At 41.1% G+C, this 21,422-nt stretch overlaps 1 protein-coding gene across 1 annotated transcript in view; it reads left to right on the top strand.

The window, feature by feature from the left end:
* LOC134668056 (intermembrane lipid transfer protein VPS13A-like) overlaps nucleotides 1–21,422 on the top strand; it is a 45,083-nt gene that overhangs the window by 17,963 nt on the left and 5,698 nt on the right. Inside the window, exons 17-37 of the mRNA XM_063525504.1 lie at nucleotides 3,547–3,683; nucleotides 6,408–6,491; nucleotides 7,228–7,370; nucleotides 8,046–8,180; nucleotides 8,811–8,982; nucleotides 9,183–9,341; nucleotides 9,787–9,912; nucleotides 10,783–10,849; nucleotides 11,325–11,476; nucleotides 12,070–12,271; nucleotides 12,600–12,711; nucleotides 13,419–13,637; nucleotides 14,029–14,225; nucleotides 15,368–15,493; nucleotides 16,138–16,317; nucleotides 17,717–17,899; nucleotides 18,809–18,966; nucleotides 19,446–19,556; nucleotides 19,750–19,926; nucleotides 20,375–20,539; nucleotides 20,867–21,009. Of these exons, the coding sequence (XP_063381574.1) occupies nucleotides 3,547–3,683; nucleotides 6,408–6,491; nucleotides 7,228–7,370; nucleotides 8,046–8,180; nucleotides 8,811–8,982; nucleotides 9,183–9,341; nucleotides 9,787–9,912; nucleotides 10,783–10,849; nucleotides 11,325–11,476; nucleotides 12,070–12,271; nucleotides 12,600–12,711; nucleotides 13,419–13,637; nucleotides 14,029–14,225; nucleotides 15,368–15,493; nucleotides 16,138–16,317; nucleotides 17,717–17,899; nucleotides 18,809–18,966; nucleotides 19,446–19,556; nucleotides 19,750–19,926; nucleotides 20,375–20,539; nucleotides 20,867–21,009 (3,148 nt within the window). The remainder of the gene's footprint in view (nucleotides 1–3,546; nucleotides 3,684–6,407; nucleotides 6,492–7,227; nucleotides 7,371–8,045; nucleotides 8,181–8,810; nucleotides 8,983–9,182; nucleotides 9,342–9,786; nucleotides 9,913–10,782; nucleotides 10,850–11,324; nucleotides 11,477–12,069; nucleotides 12,272–12,599; nucleotides 12,712–13,418; nucleotides 13,638–14,028; nucleotides 14,226–15,367; nucleotides 15,494–16,137; nucleotides 16,318–17,716; nucleotides 17,900–18,808; nucleotides 18,967–19,445; nucleotides 19,557–19,749; nucleotides 19,927–20,374; nucleotides 20,540–20,866; nucleotides 21,010–21,422) is intronic.

Here is a 21,422-nt window from a genome sequence, read left to right as displayed (position 1 = left end):
GCCACCTAGCGAAAAATCCTGGAATAGCTCCACCGTGCCAGTTGGCGACTGGACGGGAGGACCCGGTGGGTTATTTCAGGGGGGCGCGGGCGTCCCCGCAGTCTCCAAGTGAGCTCCTCATTGTCCGGATTAGCTCAAGTGATCCAATTGGTAAACACAACACCTCGACAGGCATTTTTTCACCCATCCCACACTCCACAAATATGAAATTGAAAAGAAAAAAGAATAGGGTTAAACACCGGCTGCACTTCCTCCCATTGAAAGTGCACCTCACCAACATCAGGGGGTTGCACTCAAATATCGATCCGGTTCACCACCATCTTGAAACCGAAAAACCGCACCTATTCTTTTTGACGGAGACGCAAATCAAAACCCCAGCGGACGCGTCGTACCTCAACTACCCAGGCTACTCACTGGAACATAAGTTCAGAGCACGTGCTGGGGTCTGTGTGTACGTCCGCGATGACATTTGCTGCAAGCGTCTCCGTTGCTTTGAGGCTGCCGGGTTTTCCACTTTGTGGATTATGGTCGACTCGGGCTCAGAGAAAACTCTGTATGCCTGTGTCTACCGATCGCACAGCGGAAACCAGGAGACAACTAAGCTCTTTGACCACCTTACTGAGATGGCAGATAAAGCCCAACAGCGGTACCCTGCGGCTCAACTCGTATTCCTTGGGGACTTTAACGCCCACCACGAGGAGTGGCTGTTCCCGTTCAAGAATACTTGCCACGCTGGGAGGGAAGCGCGCAAATTTGCTGTATCCCTAAACCTTACCCAGCTGGTAAATGTTGCGACGCGGATACCGGATGTTACTGACCATACACCCAATTGCCTTGACCTTCTGCTGACAACTGATCCAGACAGGCACTCGGTTTCGGTCTCAGCTCCGCTAGGATCGTCCGATCACTGTCTAGTGAAATCCGTGTCGATCCACTCTCCTCCTGATCTCTGCCCTAGGGGCACGAGGAGAGTATGGCGATACGAGTCAGCGGACTGGGATGAGATGCGGCATTTCTTTGCGTCTTTCCCCTGGCGGCAGGTCTGTTTTTCTTCGGGTGACCCCTCGTGTTCTGCTGAGGCTGTTGCGGATGTGATTCGGCAGGGAATGGAATATTTCATTCCGTTCTCCGACCTATCGCTCGATCACAAGACCCGAGCATGGTACAATTCGGACTGTGCTCGAGCCGAGGCCCTTAAGCAGTCTGCATACCAGGCTTGGGTATTAGCCCGCGATACCAAAGCTGGAGCACAGAGGGTTCGCGCGAGGAAAAAAGCCTTTAACTCAGCTGCCAAGTCCTGCAAACGGGTGCTTCGAAAGGCTCGATTCGACCACGTCAGTCGAATAGGGGCCAAACTCGCCTCCTACCCTCCTGGTAGCAAGCGGTTCTGGTCCCTGTCGAAAGCGGTCGAATCCAACTTCTGCCGACCCACATTGCCACCTCTGCAGAAACCTGATGGGACACTGGCCCACTCCGCGACAGAGAAAGCAAACTTGTTTGCTTCTCTGTTTGCGAGCAATTCACGTCTAGACGCAGGCTCAAAACTTCCACCTACGCTACCTCAATGCAGTTCCTCTATGCAGAGAATTGCTATTCATCAAAAAGAGGTACGCCGAGCTCTGCAGAATCTTGACGTGAATAAGGCCAGTGGACCAGACGGTATACCTGCACGTGTACTAAAGCAGTGTGCGCCTGAGTTGTCTTCTGTACTGACACGCCTGTACCGCCTCTCTCTCCAAACAAGAACGGTGCCGAAATCCTGGAAGCTTGCAAACGTGCAGCCAGTACCCAAGAAGGGTAGTCGTGCTGATCCCTGCAATTACCGACCAATCGCCATTACCTCCATGCTCTGTAAAGTCATGGAAAGGGTACTTAACGGCAAGCTGCTGGCATACCTCGAAGCAAATGATCTGCTCAGTGACCGTCAATATGGCTTTCGCCGAGGTCGGTCTACTGGGGATCTTTTAGCGTATGTCACGCACTGCTGCGGCGAGGCCATCGAGAGGAACGGTGAAGCGCTTGCTGTTTCACTGGACATCTCGAAGGCCTTTGACAGGGTTTGGCACGCAAGTCTCCTTAGCAAGCTTCCTGCATACGGCATTCCTGCTGACTTTTGTAGCTGGCTATCTGATTTCTTGAGTGAACGGTCGATCAGAGTAGTTATTGATGGCTGCTCTTCGGACCTCATGGCCATTGACGCCGGTGTTCCTCAGGGGTCTGTTCTCTCCGCAACCCTTTTCCTGCTCCACATTAACGACATGCTGCAACCCAGCATTGTAGGTTATGCAGATGACAGTACGGTTGTTGAGAGATATTTGGCTAGTGCAGGGGACAGCAGGGAGGATATACGTTCACAGAGAGAGGCCATGGTTGAGCGAATGAACTTGACCCTTAGTCTCGTTTCCCAGTGGGGTGATGACAATCTGGTCACGTTCAATGCCTCCAAAACGCAGACGTGTCTATTTTCCGCAAAACGGAGTCCATTCGACCTGACTCCTTCTTTCCGGGGTGCATCTGTACCTATTGCCGACAGCCTGGAACTCCTCGGCATGGAGCTGAGTTCAGTCCTCAGCTTCGGCAGCTTCATTGAGTCTAAAGCACAAACTGCGGCCAGAAAGCTGGGCGTCCTAAATAAGGTGAAGCGATACTTCACACCTGGACAGCTTCTAACACTTTACAAAGCTCAAGTCCGGTCGTGTATGGAGTATTGCAGCCACCTGTGGGATGGCTCAGCTAAATACCAACTCGCCGCTTTGGACTCAGTGGAGCGCAGAGCCAGGAGGATGATTGGCGACAAGAAGCTAACGGCTAAGCTTCAGTCTTTGGCCCATCGGCGGAAAGTCGCCAGCCTGTCGGTATTCTACAGGTTGCACTTCGGGGAGTGTGCCCAAGAGCTACACGAGCTTATTCCACCGTCCCCATTCTACCATCGGACTTTGAGACGCACGACCGGTTTCCATCCTTACTTGGTAGATATTCCACCAATTCGCACGAAGCGCTTTGCTTCTACTTTCCTTATGCGCACTGCCAAGGAATGGAATTCCTTGCCGGCGTCTATATTTCCGTGTTCTTATAACCCGGCAACCTTCAAATCAAGAGTGAACAGGCACCTTCTGGGCGAGCTCGCTCCATCGTAGGCCACGTCTACGCCTCGGCTAGTCTGTGGCCATGAGTAAGCCCATTCATAATAAAAAAAAAAAAATTGCCATATTTCCTTTTGCACGTACAGCTACCTTTTCTTTTATTTGTGTTATGTAGCTTATCCTCGGTCTTCCCCTTCCTCTCTTGCCTGCAATCTTTCCTTCTATTATGTTATTTATAAAAGCGTCATGTCGTATAAGATGACCAATCATTTTCCCTCTCCTACTCTCTATTGTCTCTCTACTCTCTACCGAGACCCTTATATTTATTACGTTTTAAAAAACGTCTCTTCATAGTTAATCTTTAGCTCAAGACCGAAAAGTCAATCTTGTGAGGCGTTTACATCCACCATCATTGGAGCCATTAAAAATGTTTTTCATATTCTTGTAAAACCTTTTCTTGCAGGTGAGGTCGTGATCAACCTCTCCCGGTCGTCGAGGGAAGACAAGGACCGCCCGTACGTGCTGCTAAGCATCAGTAAGGTCTGCCTCGACGTGGCTTTGATGCAGTACGGGCCCGCCGTGCAGCTGTGTGTCACTCAGGTACTTAGTGTCTTGTTTAATACGCGAATGTTCTGACTAACACCACAGAATAGATAATAGTAATAGTACGAGGTACAGAAGACTCACTCTCACAAAACTCGTCGCTTTGTAACAAAACGCGTCCGTTACACCAGCACAGATATGGCCACTAGGCGGCGACAGCGCCACGCGCGGCTTATGGCTAGCCGCCAAAATTGGTGTGGATGTACTTGTAGCTACCTGTTGCAAAGGGACGAAATCGCGGAGAGAGCCACGCCTGCTAACACCGTGACACCTACATATTTATATCTGACTTTAAGTGGATGTTATTACGGTGCAATAACTATAAGAGTAATTTAACTGTCCGTTGGTTCAGTAATCAAAAATTAGACTTAGATTCCGAAGCCAGACTACTCTAGTGCGCTATTTATCGCCAATACCTACTCAAATATTTACGATGGTGCAACATGAATATCGAAGGGTCTATGTTAGACGTCCCTTTGTTGCTTGGAAACCACGACATTACTGTATTACTCTAGACGACACAATAGGGTACCTATTTGACTGTACATTTAAAATAAATTACTTTACGCCATGTAAGAAATAAAGCACCAGAAGATTAATAAAGACACGTAGACAGCAGTTATTTTTAAACATAATATTTTCTTTTCTTTTCTTTTCTGTATTTTAAACCCATATAAAACTATAAAGAGTAGGTAATTTGGTTATGACGTCACGTGCTAGTGTTTCATATAAATTCCATAGTAGCAAATCGTTTTGACAGTTCGAAAAAAATAAACTAATTTCACTGGTACAATATATATCCCACCAAAAACATAAATGTAAAAAAGGAGAGCCAAGTTCAATACAAAAATTATGCTTGGCTGTGGGGCTCGCCGCAAAAAGAATGGAGATCTAAATGAGTGCCACTACCAAGTTCTATGCAAAATCCAAATATGTATTTATAGGAACAAAATAACATTATAAACAAGTATTAAACTCTATTTCTTTGCTTTATTGGATACCTATAACAATTGCTGTTATTTAAAAAAATGTGAGATCTTAAAGTAGGTTAGATTTGACTTCGCCAGTTTTCATTATATCAATCATTTTATTTATATTGTAATTCTGATAAAACCTGGCCAAGCCAAATCTAACCTACTTTAAGATCTCACATTTTTTTAAATAACAGCAATTGTTATAGGTATCCAATAAAGCAAAGAAATAGAGTTTAATACTTGTTTATAATGTTATTTTGTTCCTATAAATACATATTTGGATTTTGCATAGAACTTGGCAGTGGCACTCATTTAGATCTCCATTCTTTTTGCGGCGAGCCCCACAGCCAAGCATAATTTTTGTATTGAACTTGGCTCTCCTTTTTTACATTTATGTTTTTGGTGGGATATCAATACTTTTTGTAAAGAAAACTAGGCAGGTATTGAGATTTAATGTTTTTTCTTGTGTTTCCGCTGTATGGTTTTTACTTCTGTTCTTTGTATAATTATGTGGTGCCGCGCGCCGCCGACGACACACCGTTGGCCGGTTGTTTAGAGCGTATTACAAGTTTTTTGTATGGGGACACCACTTATTTTTTGACTAAATTTTAATATAGCAAATATAATAATACATATATTGGGGTAGTTTCAAATATCTGCTTGTAACGGTTCCAACGCTACAATAATTTTTTTTTTATTTGTATGGGGACCCCCCTATTTTTTAATTTTTTAATATTTTTAGATTTTTTCCTACGCTTACACACAATAACCGAGCTGGATTCCAAATTTCATCCTTCTAGGTCATCTGGAAGTAGGTTAGGTTTAGGTACTTATATGTCAGTCCCAATAAAAAATGGATTTTTTGTATGGGGACCCCCCCTATTTTTAAACTTTATTTTATTTTTAGATTTTTTACCTACGGTTACACACAATAACCGAGCTGGATTCCAAATTTCATCCTTCTAGGTCATCTGGAAGTAGGTTAGGTTTAGGTACTTATATGTCAGTCCCAATAAAAAGTGGTTTTTTTGTATGGGGACCCCCCCTATTTTTTAACTTTATTTTATTTTTAGATTTTTTCCTACGGTTACACACAATAACCAAGCTGGATTCCAAATTTCATCCTTCTAGGTCATCTGGAAGTAGGTTAGGTTTAGGTACTATAAGTCATAAGTCAGTCTTAAAATTTACGACTTTTTGACCTTCATACCTTTATAACCGTTTGAGCTAGCTTCATGAAATTTGGGCTTCTAGATATCCTTATGGATATAATTAAACACACGTAGTTTTATGTGTTTACGTCAAAGATGTTTTGAGTTATAGAAGGGTCAAAAGTGGCACCAAGTGGTTCGTGTAATATTACACTCGGCGCTGGCTAGCCAGTTCCTTTGCTTGAACTTGGCTTGACACGCTGCCGCGTGTCTAGATACAGTGGTACTACTAAACGAAATTAATAAAATAACTATCTTAAATCTAAAATAGGCCCCTGGCATAGGCATTGTACCAAGGATGCTGGCGGCATTTCCTCGCTGTATCGCAATGCTGATACGTGTAGCCGCCAGCTCTTCGGTCACCAGTTATGTCAACAAGACGCTTCGCGATTTCTGCGAACAACTTATGCGCGCTGGGACCCCATGGACCTAGAGTATGTAAATAAATGATAAAAAAAAATCACTAGTAGTCAAATACCCTATTCTTCACCCGTGTTGGCTCTCGACAAGTCGTAATACTACAATTTGGTTTACAGGCTTCATTGCTGGAACATACTGAAGCAGGAGACGTACTGCTGCTCAGCAGTTCAGGGGAACTGCTCAACCTACTGTACAGGAAGGTACCTAATCGATTTCACTAAACCAGCTAGACGGTCTTTCAGTGTTCTCACTGGACAAAGTTGCATTTTATCCTTTTGAGAGACTAACAAACTAACTATTTTGGCTCAGTGATCTAAAGAGAATCTTGGCCTCCGAAACGAGAGCGTGCCACCTGTCCCGATCTTGCGCAACTTCCTGCCAGTTACTGACGCGAAGCTGAAGCAGATCCGCTGTCACAGTCTTCCCAGCGATTCCTGGGCCGACCTACCGGACGGCTACCAGTCGCCAGGCTTTACCAGGCTTTTGAGAGACAAAGTGATTATTAGGGTTCCGTACCTCAAAAGGCAAAAACGGAACCCTTATAGGATCACTCGTGCGTCTGTCTGTCTGTCCGTCTGTCACAGCCTATTTTCTCGGAAACTACTGGACCAATTAAGTTGAGATTTGGTACACATATGTAAATTAGTGACCCAAAGATGCACATGTTTCTTTTTTTGTAATTTGAAAATACATCTTAGGTTCGAAGTTATTTAAGAAAATAGCCAAAAAATTACCACCCTACCCCCCTTTATATCCGAAACTACTGGGTCTAAAATTTTGGAAAAAATACACAATATAGTTCTTTACCTGTAGAAGACAGGAAAACCTGAACGCGTTAGAAAGCGTGAGTCGAATGTATGTACGGAACTCTAGAAACGCAAGTCCGACTCGCACTTGGCCGGCTTTTTTCAGAGATCAACTGTTTATTTCTTGTAGGTGCGCGCCGACTGCCCGGACTTCCGTAGCCACTTCCACAGCGTGGAGCAGAGCCTAGTGGGTGACACGGGGCCTATCGCCATGTCCCTCAACGCACAGGGACTTAAGGCCATGGTGCACTATCTACACTGTATTTATGATGAGTAAGTATATCTTTAATTGGAATGCCAATAATTTAGAAAAGTATTAAAACAGCGACTGTAGTGAGTTTAGCAACTATTTAGTTACAGCAGAGAGATATATATAACTCCGTATAAGATAAATAAAGTCTAAGAAAAAAACGTGCCTCGGAAATCAAGAAAACATCATTCTCGAATAGATGGCGCCATTACCTTTGGCCTATTCTCGGCTAGATGGCGTTGACGACACCGTCTGATATTTAGCAATTTTAACACATATCAGTGAAAGAACATGGGTCAGTATGGAACAATATAAATTAAAAATAATTTATTTGTAAACATATTTTGATTAATTTATACATTTTTAATTTTATTTTAAGTTTTAATCGTGTGTCAATAGATGGCAGTAAATGTACCGTGACTACAAAATTTACTTTGGCAATAGCTCTCTATACTATCTATTCTCTTTGATATTATGTAACCGAATGTTCAATTGCTTGTCTTTACTACAAATTTACAAAAAATATTTACAAAGTTTTCCTATTTGAACCTTATTGTATAGTAGATTAGGATGACTTTCGTTTGTTTTAGAAATACTACCTTATTTAGTTTTAAATAGGATCGAATTAGATTGAAACAGAGTGTACATTGTAGGCTTTACGAGGATAATGCAGCTAATTAGAAATTTCTGTTGTGCAGAATCCAAACTCGACACGAGTTGAACCTGAAGAAAGCCCTACTGCCAAAGACCAAATCTCTCTGGGACTATCTGATGCAACCTGAAGCAGACCCGCCCGTGCCCTCTGGTGCCACCAAATTCAGCTACTCCGTCAGGTACAACAACATTTTATGTGTAGATATAGAACTTTGTTTAAAATTACTACTTAAAGTAAAAACGCTCTTAACCGTCTATAGGTGGTCCTTATGTATTTTGTAATAAGGTTTACGAACTGTCAGTTAACAACTTAGCAGTGTGGGCGATGGTACAGTCAACTGTATAAATAAATATGGGCGCACACATTACACTCAAAAATATCCCATAACTCTTATGTCAGCGAATTTAGAACTATGGGACGTATTTTTGAGTAAGTTGTATGCACCCATATTTTTACCCTTAACTGCACTAGTTATACTTTTAACAAAAAATCCTTTTACAGTACATATGGTCTTATTTTCCCGCACTAGTGCGTAAAATAACAATTTTCGTGCGATGTCAAAAGTTTAAAGGGCCATATATGTACTGTAAAACGTTGTACGATACACGTGCGAATAGGTAATTCGCAACTTGTGATTCTTTTCCGCACTTGTATCGTAAATAACTATTTATTAAAGGTTACAACGTTTGAAAAATATAACTTTCACAAGCATATTCACAAGGTTCATTCCCGTTGTCTACAATGAATTGTTTTACTTGGATGTAATTCATAATTCGATATCGTAAGTCGACAATCCTCCTTCTCCCAGGGTCTCTTCAGCCTCAATAAAGCTGAGTCACCAACACGGCGCGTTGTTAGAACTGAGAATATGTGGATTGGAAAGCGACTGTGTGTTCCGTGCTAACGATAGAATGATATTCAAGCTATTCCTCGCTTCTGCTCATCTAGATGACTTGGCCGGAGCTACGTTGTATCCTAAGGTAAGTTATATTTTTTATTTATTCAAAGAAAGTGTACGAGTATACAGTCTGACAGTTATGAATTAGAACGCTTTTTGAATTAGAGCTCCAATGCAATAACTACTCTGCTTTTATTTCTGGCCCTGACCTGATAAATAGTATCAGTATGATTATGTTTCTGGTTTTCTTCAATTTATTCTAAATACCTTTTGTATTTTTAGCTAATGTGGCCGGACGAAGACCGAGTCCTCGAGCTGAAATACGTTCGCGCCGCGCCGCGTTATTACGGACGGCAAGAGTTGAAATCTCATGGGGAGTTGAGGATCCATCTTGGGAGAGTGCAGCTGGTTTTGTTGAATTGCGCTTTGCATCAATTGCAGGTATTTTCTCAAAAAAACTGTGTACAATATCCCAGATTGGTTTTGGAGAGTCCTCGTAATATTTTGACAAAATATTTAGTCCAGGTTTTTAGCATAGCATAACGCTCTACTTAATGCAGGAGTAGGTAAATATTGTACAGTCAGCCAAGAAAGTGGTTACCAGGTTACCACTACCACTACTACTACTTTTTGATTATATCATCTGATTGATCGAAAAGTGGTAGACCACATTCTTGGCTGACCCTACTACTAAGATGCTGAATCAAGGTATTTTAATGTCCCAGCATTTCTAGATTATTGAGCTATCAAATAAAATAAAATCAGCATCAATCGATTCTTGATATTTTGGTGCCCTAAACAACTGCTTACTTTGCGTAAGTATTATTGGTTAATTGGGAACTGACATCATATAGTTTTTTAACTACAAGCTTCGTTGGTGTTTCAGCAATTTCTGGAGCCACTAATACCATCCAGTGTGGCCACGGAGGCGGCAGTAGCTGCCGAGAAGGCTGCTGAGCGGCAAGCGCGCGGCATCAGGACTTGGAGTGCGAGACTCAACCTTGTCATCGAGGTAATAAAGTTCAGTGAGGACAAATGCGTTAAGTTTAGCGTAGGCTATATAGTGCTACAAAAGTAAAAAAAAAACCGGCCATGTGCGAGCCGGACTCGCGTTTCTAGGGTTCCGTACATAAGTCCCACTCACGCTTGACTGCATATTTCTAATAGGTTTTCCTGTTATCTATAGGTACCTAAAGAACTATTTTGTGTATTTTTTTCACAATTTTAGACCCAGTAGTTTCGGATATAAAGGGGGGGAATGGTAATTTTTTGTCTATTTTCTTAAATAACTTCGAACCTATGTATTTTAAAATTATAAAAAAAACATGTGCATCTTTGAGTCACTAATTTACATATGTGTACCAAATTTCAACTTAATTGGTCCCGTAGTTTCCAAGAAAATAGCCTGTGACAGACGGACAGACAGACAGACGCACGAGTGATCCTATACGGGTTCCGTTTTTTCCTTTTGAGGTACGGAACCCTAAAAACATGTCTTTAATGCAAAGAATACGTCCAATCTGAAGAAACATAAACCACAAGCTACAGACTTGTAGCCAAGATAGTTGGAATCATTGGACAGTTGGAGTCTCTGGGTTTGTAAACTTGTTAGAAGTTACAGTTAGTGCGATTAGGTTGCCAAAATAGCTTTCTTAAACCGATGGGATTGACTGACGAGATTGAGCCTTGAGATTAGAGTGTTATTCAGTTATTTTCTCGTTAACAGATCAAACGCTGACTGACTAAGTGTGAACCTTTTTAACAAGACTATTATTTCAATGATAATTTGCTTATTAAAGATGTCATCTATCCAAGTGAACATCTTAAATTCCTCTCAACTCTTTTAGGGGAATAATATTCATTCGTGCCGTTAATATTTCAGCTCCACGCACCTGTTCTACTACTGCCTCAGAAACCATCCTCGCCAAACCTACTCGTCTTGAATATGGGTAAGACATGAAATATGCATTATAGTTAAACATTATACTTTTTTTAATACCTCGTTGGTGGCAAACGAGCATACGGCCTGCCTGCTACTTGACAATGACAATCGTTTACCTATCTGGTATATATATAACTCCGTATAAGATAAATAAAGTCTATGGAAAAAACGTGCCTCGGAAATCAAGAAAAAGTCATTCTCGAGTAGATGGTGCCATACCTTTGGCCTATTCTCGGCTAGATGGCGTTGACGACATTTATACATTTTCAATTTTATTTTAAGTTTTAATCATGTGTCGATAGATGGCAGTAAATGTACCGTGACTACAAAATTTACTTTGGCAATAGCCCTCTATACTATCTATTCTCTTTGCCTATACTATAAGAAAACAGCAATCGGAGCTTATGGAGACGATGACACTACTTTTCGCTCGCAACTGTAATCCCGGTACATTTTTTACTTTTCGATTGGCGTTTTTTCAGGTGATCTTCAGATAGAGAACTTCTTCAAGCAAGTAACACGGGACGCGTCAAGTCCTATACAGAGCCCGGTGATAGACAACATACTTGTCACGCTGAACAATGTCACACTATCCCGGGCCGTAATGAGCCTCGCCGGGACACTGGAAGTGCAGGTAAATAAAAAAGTTATAGTTCGTAGCTTTCTAATAGAGCCCGACGGCTAATCCTATTGTCTATTGTTAAGTAAAACCGCACGTGCTACTTACCTGCAAAAAAGGGTCTTAATTATTCTATTAGGCACCTAAGCGCGGGCTAGTTCAACGCTCAAAAAACCAGTGTAGGTAACGCGCCTTTGTTACGCATTTCGATGACACATTTTAGACTGGTTCTGTAGCGTTCGACTCGCCGGCACTCAGTAACCGAAGTACTGTACTTTTTATGCAGGTGGTTGTGGCACGTGCCACGAGCGGTTTTACTTAACAATAGACAATAGGATTAGCCGTTGGGCTCTATTAGAAACCTACGAACGTACAATATCACACAAATCGATATTTTAACTTGAAGCAAATTCTAACGACCATTGACATAAAAAATATAAAAACACTGAGTATGAAAGTCATTCCGGCACCCCTCTTTTAAAAAGAATCATAGTTCTTAGTCCTTACAGGCTTAATACTTTTGTAATGTCTGTCCTTCTGCCTATAGACGTGTAAGTTAATAGTAAACATTTAGGAATAAACTTTCATTTGACTTTATTTTTACACAGGAACCAATCCTCGAGCCGGTCTCTCTCCGTTGCGACCTGAAACGAGCCGTCTCCTACCAGCAACAGAGCGCGTCACACCGCGACCTTCTATTATGTGACGCCCACGTCACTATGGACACGGTGGTTATGAACCTGGGACATAAGGATCTGGCTACGCTTCGGGCTGTCTGGACAGATAATCTTAGCGAAGCCAGATATATCGGTGAGTCCTTAGCTTTAGCCATTCTAAAACGGTCTTCCACCATATACGAGCCGTCTCCTACTATACAAAAAGACACCGTTTCCTACCAGGAACGCTCCATCTACCACCAAATATGAGCAGTCTCCTACTACAAACACAGCGTTTCCTATCATAAACGCTATGCTTCCTACCAAAAACGACCCGTCTCCATCTACAAACACAGCGTTTCCTACCACAAAACTAGCCGTGCATGTGACGTCTCTCCGCGAGGCACTACCTATCCTACGAGTATCTATCTACTTGCACTTAATGTACGCATTGATATACATTTCTGTATTACTTGTTACAGATAGCATCATACCAAGTTCCCCTGTAGAAACACAACCGAGTGATGCATCCGTCAAGAAGTTGCAGGCTTTCTTCGCGCAGGGCGAGCCGATACGAAAGGAGGCCGTTGTCAGGTAATTTCAATGTACTAATATGTTTGTAAACGGATGCGATTTTAATTTTTGACTATAGTCTGCCGATATTACACTACAGCACCACCACCGGTATTAAACACCTATAGTCAGACCGTAAAAAATCTGCAGCGATTTTGATAGCCCACGCAGTGCAAGTGTCATTTTAAACGTCAAACTTGTATGAAATTATGACGTATACATAACACTTACTCGTACACTGCGTGGGCTATCAAATCCGCTGCAGACTTTTATTGGTGCGACTATAAAAAGAAGAGTTGAATTCAGCGTGCTTGTTACAAGCCTAGAAAAAGAAACGCTGATTATATTACTAACTACTTATACAAACAGAACTGAAATAATTAGGTGTCACGATACTGTTATTTTTCAAAATATCTCTTTGCTATCGGATGGAGTTTGTGAGTAGGTACTACCTGTCTCCTACCTACTTCTCTTAGATCACTTTTCTGAGCGTTCGTTTTTGTAGTAAATTTAGATGATGGATCTGATGTGGTATATGCATCAACTATCAAATAACCTGGAATACTATCACATTCTACAGCCCATTTTTTCAAAATAATTATGTCTAAAAAAGTAAGGAGTGTCTTATAAAACCGACACACGAAATCTATGCTTTCATGTTATCGTGTTATCTTGTTAAATGTCTAAAATAAAATACCGCTGGTACTTACACTAATATATGTCACCAGATTCACACTGGAAGGCATCGAACTAAAGCTGTTTTCGGACATGGATGAAGTACTATCCTCTCCAGTACGAGACCTGAACCATGGACTGGCTAAACTGACTGCTGGGGAGGCGGCAGTCCAACTGGACTTTTTTTCTGATAACAGTACGGAGATGAGAGCTAGCTTACAGAGTTTGTTGGTTGAGGATATCAGGCCAGATCCTGGCATTGTTATAGAGAAGTAAGTACCTATGCTAAGATATATTTGTATTTATAAGACTGTCTATGAAAAGTGATCATAACAACATTTTTAATCGAATTTTTGGATGAATGAAAAAAAACCGTAAAGAAAATTCATGATTATAATTTTTATAACTAAACTAATTCAATTCAATTCAATTCAAATAGTTTATTTCAGAAGCATGACTTAAATTAAGTACTTAATCCTGGTCACGGCACCAATTGGGTTGATATAATCTCTAACAAATAAAAATATTATTCAAAAGTGAATCAGTAGTGTCAGAAAATAGAGTTCAATTTGTTTTATGTTGGAAAACTTTATTTTAAAATGATTGATACTTCCCTCGAATTATTTATTGGGAAGGGTTATAGCTACTGTCTATTATTTTCAGAATATTCCAATCCCAATGCTACACAAGCCGCGCCTCAACCGGTATCTCCGTGTGCCGCCCGCCGCTCATCGACGCGACCGTCCGGATGACTGGAGCTAGAGGCACGAGTTGTGACGTCAGAGTGGACAGGACGCGGATCAACTTGTCCGTCCCGTTCTTGATGGCTCTGTGTCGAGCGCTTTTGGAAGCTGCTCCAGGTACAGTTATCTATTTACAGTCGTATTTTGGTTGTTCCGATAACTATACACGCTAATTATACGGTAGATATACATATTATAATGAAATGTTTAATAGGTACATATTAGCTAGTAAGTGAAATATTGTGTACCCTAACAGGGTGTCATGAATTGGCCAACTTAACTGTAAGATCCTATTATGTAATTTATGTTCATGACTACTTATGTAATAAATGAAATATGAAATACAGATTGTGATGAGTGATATGAGGACAAAACAAATCAAGTTTTTCTTTTAACTGGGTTTTTTAATTCATAACTACATGGATATTTTTGATGAATTCGTCGTGTCGTATCAGGTGCCCAAGCATCCTTCCTCTTCTATTGTCTATAGTTCTTAACAAACTCCTCCTCTCTCCTACTATGCGTAAAACCTCATAAAATATCATAGAAGGGAAAGTTGAAGCAAACAGGAAGAGGGGAAGACCAAGGAGAGCGTACATGGATCAAATAAAGGAAAAGATCAACATCGTGTCGTATCGGGCTGTCAAAGAGAAGGCGGAGGACCGCCAAACATGGAAATTGCTCCACCGACAAGAGTCATACTCTTAAATATATGATGATGATGAACTACATGGATACTATTTTATAAGCCATAATCCTATGCAAAACTTTGATCAAATGATTCAAGTGTGAGTTGCCCCATAACATCTTCATAAGATGCGGGTCATGTGGATCGACTTCTTTCTCTCTCTCGATTCTCGGTAAAAAAGCAACAGAAGAATTTTATCTTTTAAAACAGACCAGTGCAAAGTTGAATGCAAAAATTTTCTGTTAGGATTTTTCCTTCTGGTTTCTTTGTTGAAGCGAGAGCTAATTAATAAGGTGATAGGTGGTGGTGGTTTGTCGACCAGTCTGGCCTAGTGGTAGTGACCCTGCCTATGAAGCCGATGGTCCCGGGTTCGAATCCCAGTAAGGGCATTTATTTGTGTGATGACACAGATATTTGTTCCTGAGTCATGGTTGTTTTCTATGTATTTAAGTACATATTTATATATTATATATATCGTTGTCTGAGTACCCACTATACAAGCTTTGAGCTTACTGTGGGACTTAGTCAATCTGTGTAAGAATGTCCTTTAATATTATATTATAATGTTTAGGTGAAAGAAGCATGGAAGGCGGCGTTGTGAACCACGGCTACGTGGGCGAACACGCGAAAGGTAACAACAACCGGCCTGCGAGATTCCCTAGCTCTAGTGATTCTACAAGCGGATACTATTCTGCAGGTGACTATCGTGATCTTATTAAATCACATAATTTTAAGCCCTTACACTCAGCGTGATTAATACTGAATAAAGTAGCATTGGACTAACCCTGAAAAATGATCTGATGGATCGAAATGTATGAGGCAGACTACAAACTTAAAGGGCCGAGGCTAATTTGGCTTACATATTTCCTTTACAACTCTGCTCAAACGTCCAAAAACAGGCAAGCCGATGGGAATCGACTTTTATAGACGCGCCGCCACTGATACATACATACATTTATTTTCCATTTTTTCGCGATTTCTTTGTTGGTCTCACTTAAAGTAGTTCAATATGACCTATATTATATTTGACCTATTGTATATTCACTTTGCAATATATTGAGGTGTGAAATGCTCTAAGGTTTACTCGGGTATTTCCGAATGTCGAAAACTATCGAATAATTCCGAAATGAGACTTTTATTATGATGGAATTAAGGGTGATTTTCATCTGAATTTCGGAATTATCCGACATTCGGTATTACCCGAATACACCTTATATCCGTGGTAACGTTGTGGACGGATCTCCATCCGTAACGTTACGGCCACGTTTTCTTATGACGTTATCACGCAAAATTATCGTCTGTAAACCGATTTTACAGACAACCATTTTTTTCTATTCCCAGCCACATTAGTACCAGAAGAGTCTCCAGGATTATCCATCTCCATACAATTACGTCAGCCAGAAGTGATGTTCTTTACGGACCAGGGCAAGTCGGAGGGCCACGCGTTACTGCTTCGCACTGAATTGCTTATTGACTATTCGAGCCATTCGAGTACTGAGAACTTCGTGATTTCACTAGCAGGTAAGTTCTGTAGTTATAATAAATTCTTTACTTTGTAAATGTGCTTCGAATCTATAGATATATCTGAGTTTTCTGAATTCGCTTTTGTAAATTGAATTAAATTTATTAAACAATTAGCGTCTGCACCTGATTTCGTCCACATAAAAGTCGTAATAACTGCTTTTCCCAATTCCCGTAGTACTCTAGAAACTCAGTAATTGATATCCATAAATTTAGCAACAGTTCGGGATAAAACATATCATGTGTTATTTTAGGTTATCATCATCATCAGGCTATAGTAGTCCACTGATGGACATAGCCCTCCCCTAAATCAAATCAAAGCATTTATTTTCAGGCTACTAAGGCCCATAGATACATACCTTACAAACTAACATGTATATCCTCCTCCTTGAATCGTATTCCTCATAGCTGAGGGTCGTGACCTCTATAAATTACTTTTCGAACGATTGCTTTCCACGTGTTTCGGTCTTCGGCAGTATGAATGGGCCTCGTGAACTTTCTTGCCGGAGTTGTCACTGATTTGATCAGTCCATCGCATAGGACTTCTTCCTCTTCGATATCCCTCTTTTTTTCCTGTCACCAGCATTTTCTCCAGAGTGTCGTGTCTTCTGGCCATGTGACCGAAGAAGTCAAAGATTCTGCGTAGACAGATCGTCGATAGTCTCAGGGTGATTCCCACTTCGCGTAGGATAGACACATTCGTACGGCGGGCTGTCCAAGGAACGCGTAACATTCTCCTCCAGCACCACATTTCGAATGCGTCAATCCGTACGCGGTAGCTTTTTTGAGGGTCCAAGTTTCAGCCCCATAGAGGAAGATTGAGAACACCAGTGTCCTCACCAGCCCAACCTTTGTCTTCAGAGAGATTGCCCTGTCTGACCAGATCTTAGTCAGCCTTGTCATCGCGCCTTTTGCCATCCCAATTCGCTTCGAACATATATATACAATAACAAAAATCTTAAATACCTACTAAAAAATCATTTCCGTGACGCAGTTTTCTGTTGTTTGTTGTTGTTGGTGTTGTTTGCTGTGTGAAAGAGCGCCATAGCGCCCTGTCTTCAGTCTTGTTGTTGTTGTGTGTTTTAGGTTATACTTACTTACTTGTTTTAGGTTATAATTGTTATAAATTATCTCCGTGCCAAATCTCATCCAATTAAATCTATCTACGAAACAAATATCAAAATATTAGAACTTACAATATTTCATTAGGTATGATAAGACAGGTCTCCAGAGGGCTTACCGCGAACCACGTTCGACGTGTTGCCTCCCTGTCACACTTGCATACGAATTTACGAGTGCGACAGAGAGGCAACACCTCGATCGTTTCGCGATAGGCCCTCAGCTCAGGTCCGACCTAACAAACATTCACGCACTCATAGAGAACTACTATATTTCCCAGGTCTCCAAATAATGTCGAAACTGCAGTCAAAACTGAAGAATGTACCACCTCAAATAGTTCTGAAGCCGTGCGACCTCGAGTTCTCAAAGAGCTTCAAGAATATTGAGGAAGGAGTGAAGGTGAACGTTAAAGTTTCGGAGATAGAAGTGCATCTGGCAGCTACCACCGTGCATACTGTTGTAGGTAAGTAGATAAATCACGTCTGAATCACACTCCACAGCACCTAAGCTCACATATTGACGCTTAAGAATCAATACTGTCTAAGTAACAAATAATTTAAAATTTAGACAATACATGCTATTCGTTATTTTTTTCTGCACCTAACTGCATTAAAAGGTGAAAAACGTCAAAAATGTTAGTTACACAGTATTGATTCTTAAGCGTCGATATCTTATCTAATGATTTTCGGGGGCCCTTGCGGATAAATTTCGACCCATAGGGATCTTTTGTGCAATTACCCCCTTAGGAAAAATCCGTCAACTACTCAAGAGCTTTTCCCACCATATCCATGTGCCGGATGATGGAGCTCATGGGTAGCATTTTAAATTCCTTTGGTTCCAGGTATCCTGCTCCAAAGTCCTTCATTCTTTGTCTGACGAGGGCGGGACGCTCTTACACTTAGACACATAATCGACGTATCTCGTGTGTGTTGCATTTATAAGATTACTTTGCTTATAAAGGCAACACACACGAGATGATTACTAAAGTGATTGTTGCTTTTGCCCGGTAGAAACAATTTTAACATCCATGTCCGATACTCTAATTGGGCATTCCACGTTGACGCTTACGAAACGTCATTATTCTCTAAAAAAAATCCGAGAAAGGGTTACTTATATGGTCTGGTAATATTTCAGGACTTGGCTATAAAATGGACAGTATTTTTAGAAGCAAAAGCATTTCGTAAGCGACATTCTCGTGGAATGTCTCTAGACACTCGTGTGATGCTTCAAAAGTTCTAACTACTTCAGATATTTTATAGTTTGATCTTTTTATACTGGTCTTTAATGATATTGCGAATATATTTATTCTAGGAATTGGTCCAAAGAGAAGTCTCAAGTGGTAATTAAGCTTAAATTATATTGGTATGTGCAGATATAATGGAAGAAATCCAGTCAGAGCTGACGATTCCCGACTGCGAGCCGTTCAACTTTTCGACCAATCCCAAATTTGAGAGGCAAGATGACGAACTCTGGGCCCCCAAGAAGATAGCACCCTACGTCATTGTCAACCCTGAAGATAGTTACGTACAGGTAAGAAATTATTGACACATTTCGAAGTTCGTACATAATATGAAATACCTGGGTGACCGAGCTTTGCTCGGAAAACATAAAAACTCCAAAATGCGCGTTTTCCCAGAGATAAGACCTAGCTAGATCGATTTTTCGCCCCCGTAAACCCTCATATAGTAAATTTAATCGAAATCGTTAGAGCCGTTCCCGAGATCCCCGAAATATACCTATATATCAATAAATATATAAGAATAGGTATACGATAAAGTCAATGCCTAATAGACACTGGCCTGTAAGACTGTCTCGTCGTCTGGGTGATTATTTAAGCCGAATACTAATAGGTAGGTATTGGAGAAATATCTTCTTTAGGAGTCGAAAAAGCCGCCAAACTACAGAAATACATTTCTGCGATTTGCGAGAAGCGAGTGGAGACGGCCTCTATATGACGGCACCGCTATCCTAGGAAACCAGAGCATTACCTAATTGTTTTTTTGTTTCAGCCAAAATATCCGGCAGTCAAAGTGCAGGAGACCTTCAGCATGGTGGTGCCGAGTGTTAGAGTGCTACTCGAAGTTGAGCAGACTGTGCGCGTCCCTGTATTGATGTTCAAGGTGGTTATTAGTTAATCGAATTGAAACTCGGCTTTCTCAGTTTCTCACGTATTTCAAGTCTACAATTGCTTGACGGTATTCGATCTTTAACGAGTGAACCGTTCTATTTTATTTAATGTGTCGGAATCTCACGGAAGTTTTCTTATTTAAATAAATAACGTTGCATGGTTGAATTAAACGTTTGTTTGTACAGTTAACTGGCGAATTAACGCTCCATGACTGGTCACGCGCACTCCACGGCGGGGCGAGTCTTACAGCGCATGCGTCGTGCTACAACGACCGCCTGGATTGCTGGGAGCCGCTCTTAGAACCAGTCGTTTGTGAGGAGAACGTTTACCGGCCTTGGGAGCTCACTGCGAGCATATTCCAGGTATTTTCTTTAATTGATTTCTTAAAAATAAAGAAATTAATGTAAGTTTCCAGAAAGTCACAGCATTGGATGATTAGAACGTAAATACGAAAGTACATATTTTCTTTCGGTCTATGTAAGCTTAAAGCTGAAACTCTTGACATCTCACCGTGTGAGTCAAATTATACGCAAGGTATAGTTATCTTATACCAACTTGACAGCTAGTCATGTTAGCCGCACATAAGATGATCGCCATTATTATGTGTATAAGCCACAAGGCCTCCAGTGATCCACCAAACTGTAACAGAACGTATACATACATTGCGCCTTGGTTCTGAAATGTAGTTTGTTGCCCGAGCAATAGGATCTCTGTAATTCTGGTTAAATTATTCTATTCTTTGTTACCTACTCGTACCTATCTTTAAGTTCCTTTAATTTTGTTGTGCCTAAACCTCTAAATTGTTAACAGGCTAAGGCGTACCCGATGTCATCTCGGCTGGACACGACCATCCAAAAAGAGAACGACGCTGAGACCTTCACAGATGGAGCGAAACGTACGAGGAAGCGTAACGAGTTCGAATCCGAAACGTCTGCCGATGAGGACAATACGGACAACGAGATGACGTTTATAAAGGTACTTTGCCATTCATATCGATGAGAGAATCACGAGCAAATAAACAGACAGACGCGAGAATAGAGATTTCATAATGAATAATGCGTAGTGAAGAGCAAAATCCTGGTCACGGCACCACTGGCTGTAAAATGCTGTAACAGCAATTCTTTAAAACCTTTAGACCTTATATTTTTGCAATAAGGCTTTCTAAATATCAATTAACTTTGTAAACTATTGAATTTCGCGTCTATATTTAAATTCGTGTTTTGTGACGTGAAATAAAGATTCCTCTAATACTTCAGTAACTTTTTGCAGATTTTATATTATAATTTTTTATTATATTTTTAGAACCCACAAGGAAACAGAAAGGATGCAGAATACAGCGGGAACATGTCGTTCCTTAACGCTTTGGATGTAGATGAGTCTGACTCGGAAAACGAGAACGGACTCATGGATAAACTGGCGACGGCTATGGGACATCTGTTTACCGAGTAAGTTGACGTCTTGTGTAGTGACCTAATGACACACATCTTAGTGCACTTGAAGAATTTGAGTTTCAAAATAGATTTATACATACAGGGTGGAAAGATAAGTCGGACCCTGGAGGGAAACTACCTTAAATCCTTAAGCTGGCTCATTTTACTTAAAGGAGACATTCCTTTATTTTAAAAAAGAAACAAAACTGCATTAAAAGATTTTCTAAAACTCGCTTGCCTCACCCGGGACTCGGCCCGGTAGCCATTATCAAAGCCAAAGTTTTATATTATTCAATTTTAGCATATTACAATGCGCTTAATGATTGTGAGAAACTACCACCCATGCGGTATCTACTTAAAGAAATAATTTTGCTGTCAATATTATTATACTTTAGCGATTAATTATCTATATTTGTATCCGAGTTCTC

The sequence above is a fragment of the Cydia fagiglandana genome, chromosome 10, assembly GCF_963556715.1.
Source record: "Cydia fagiglandana chromosome 10, ilCydFagi1.1, whole genome shotgun sequence".
Taxonomy (NCBI): domain Eukaryota; kingdom Metazoa; phylum Arthropoda; class Insecta; order Lepidoptera; family Tortricidae; genus Cydia; species Cydia fagiglandana.
Note: the sequence above shows the minus strand (reverse complement) of the source record. Positions and strands in the feature narration are given on the sequence as shown.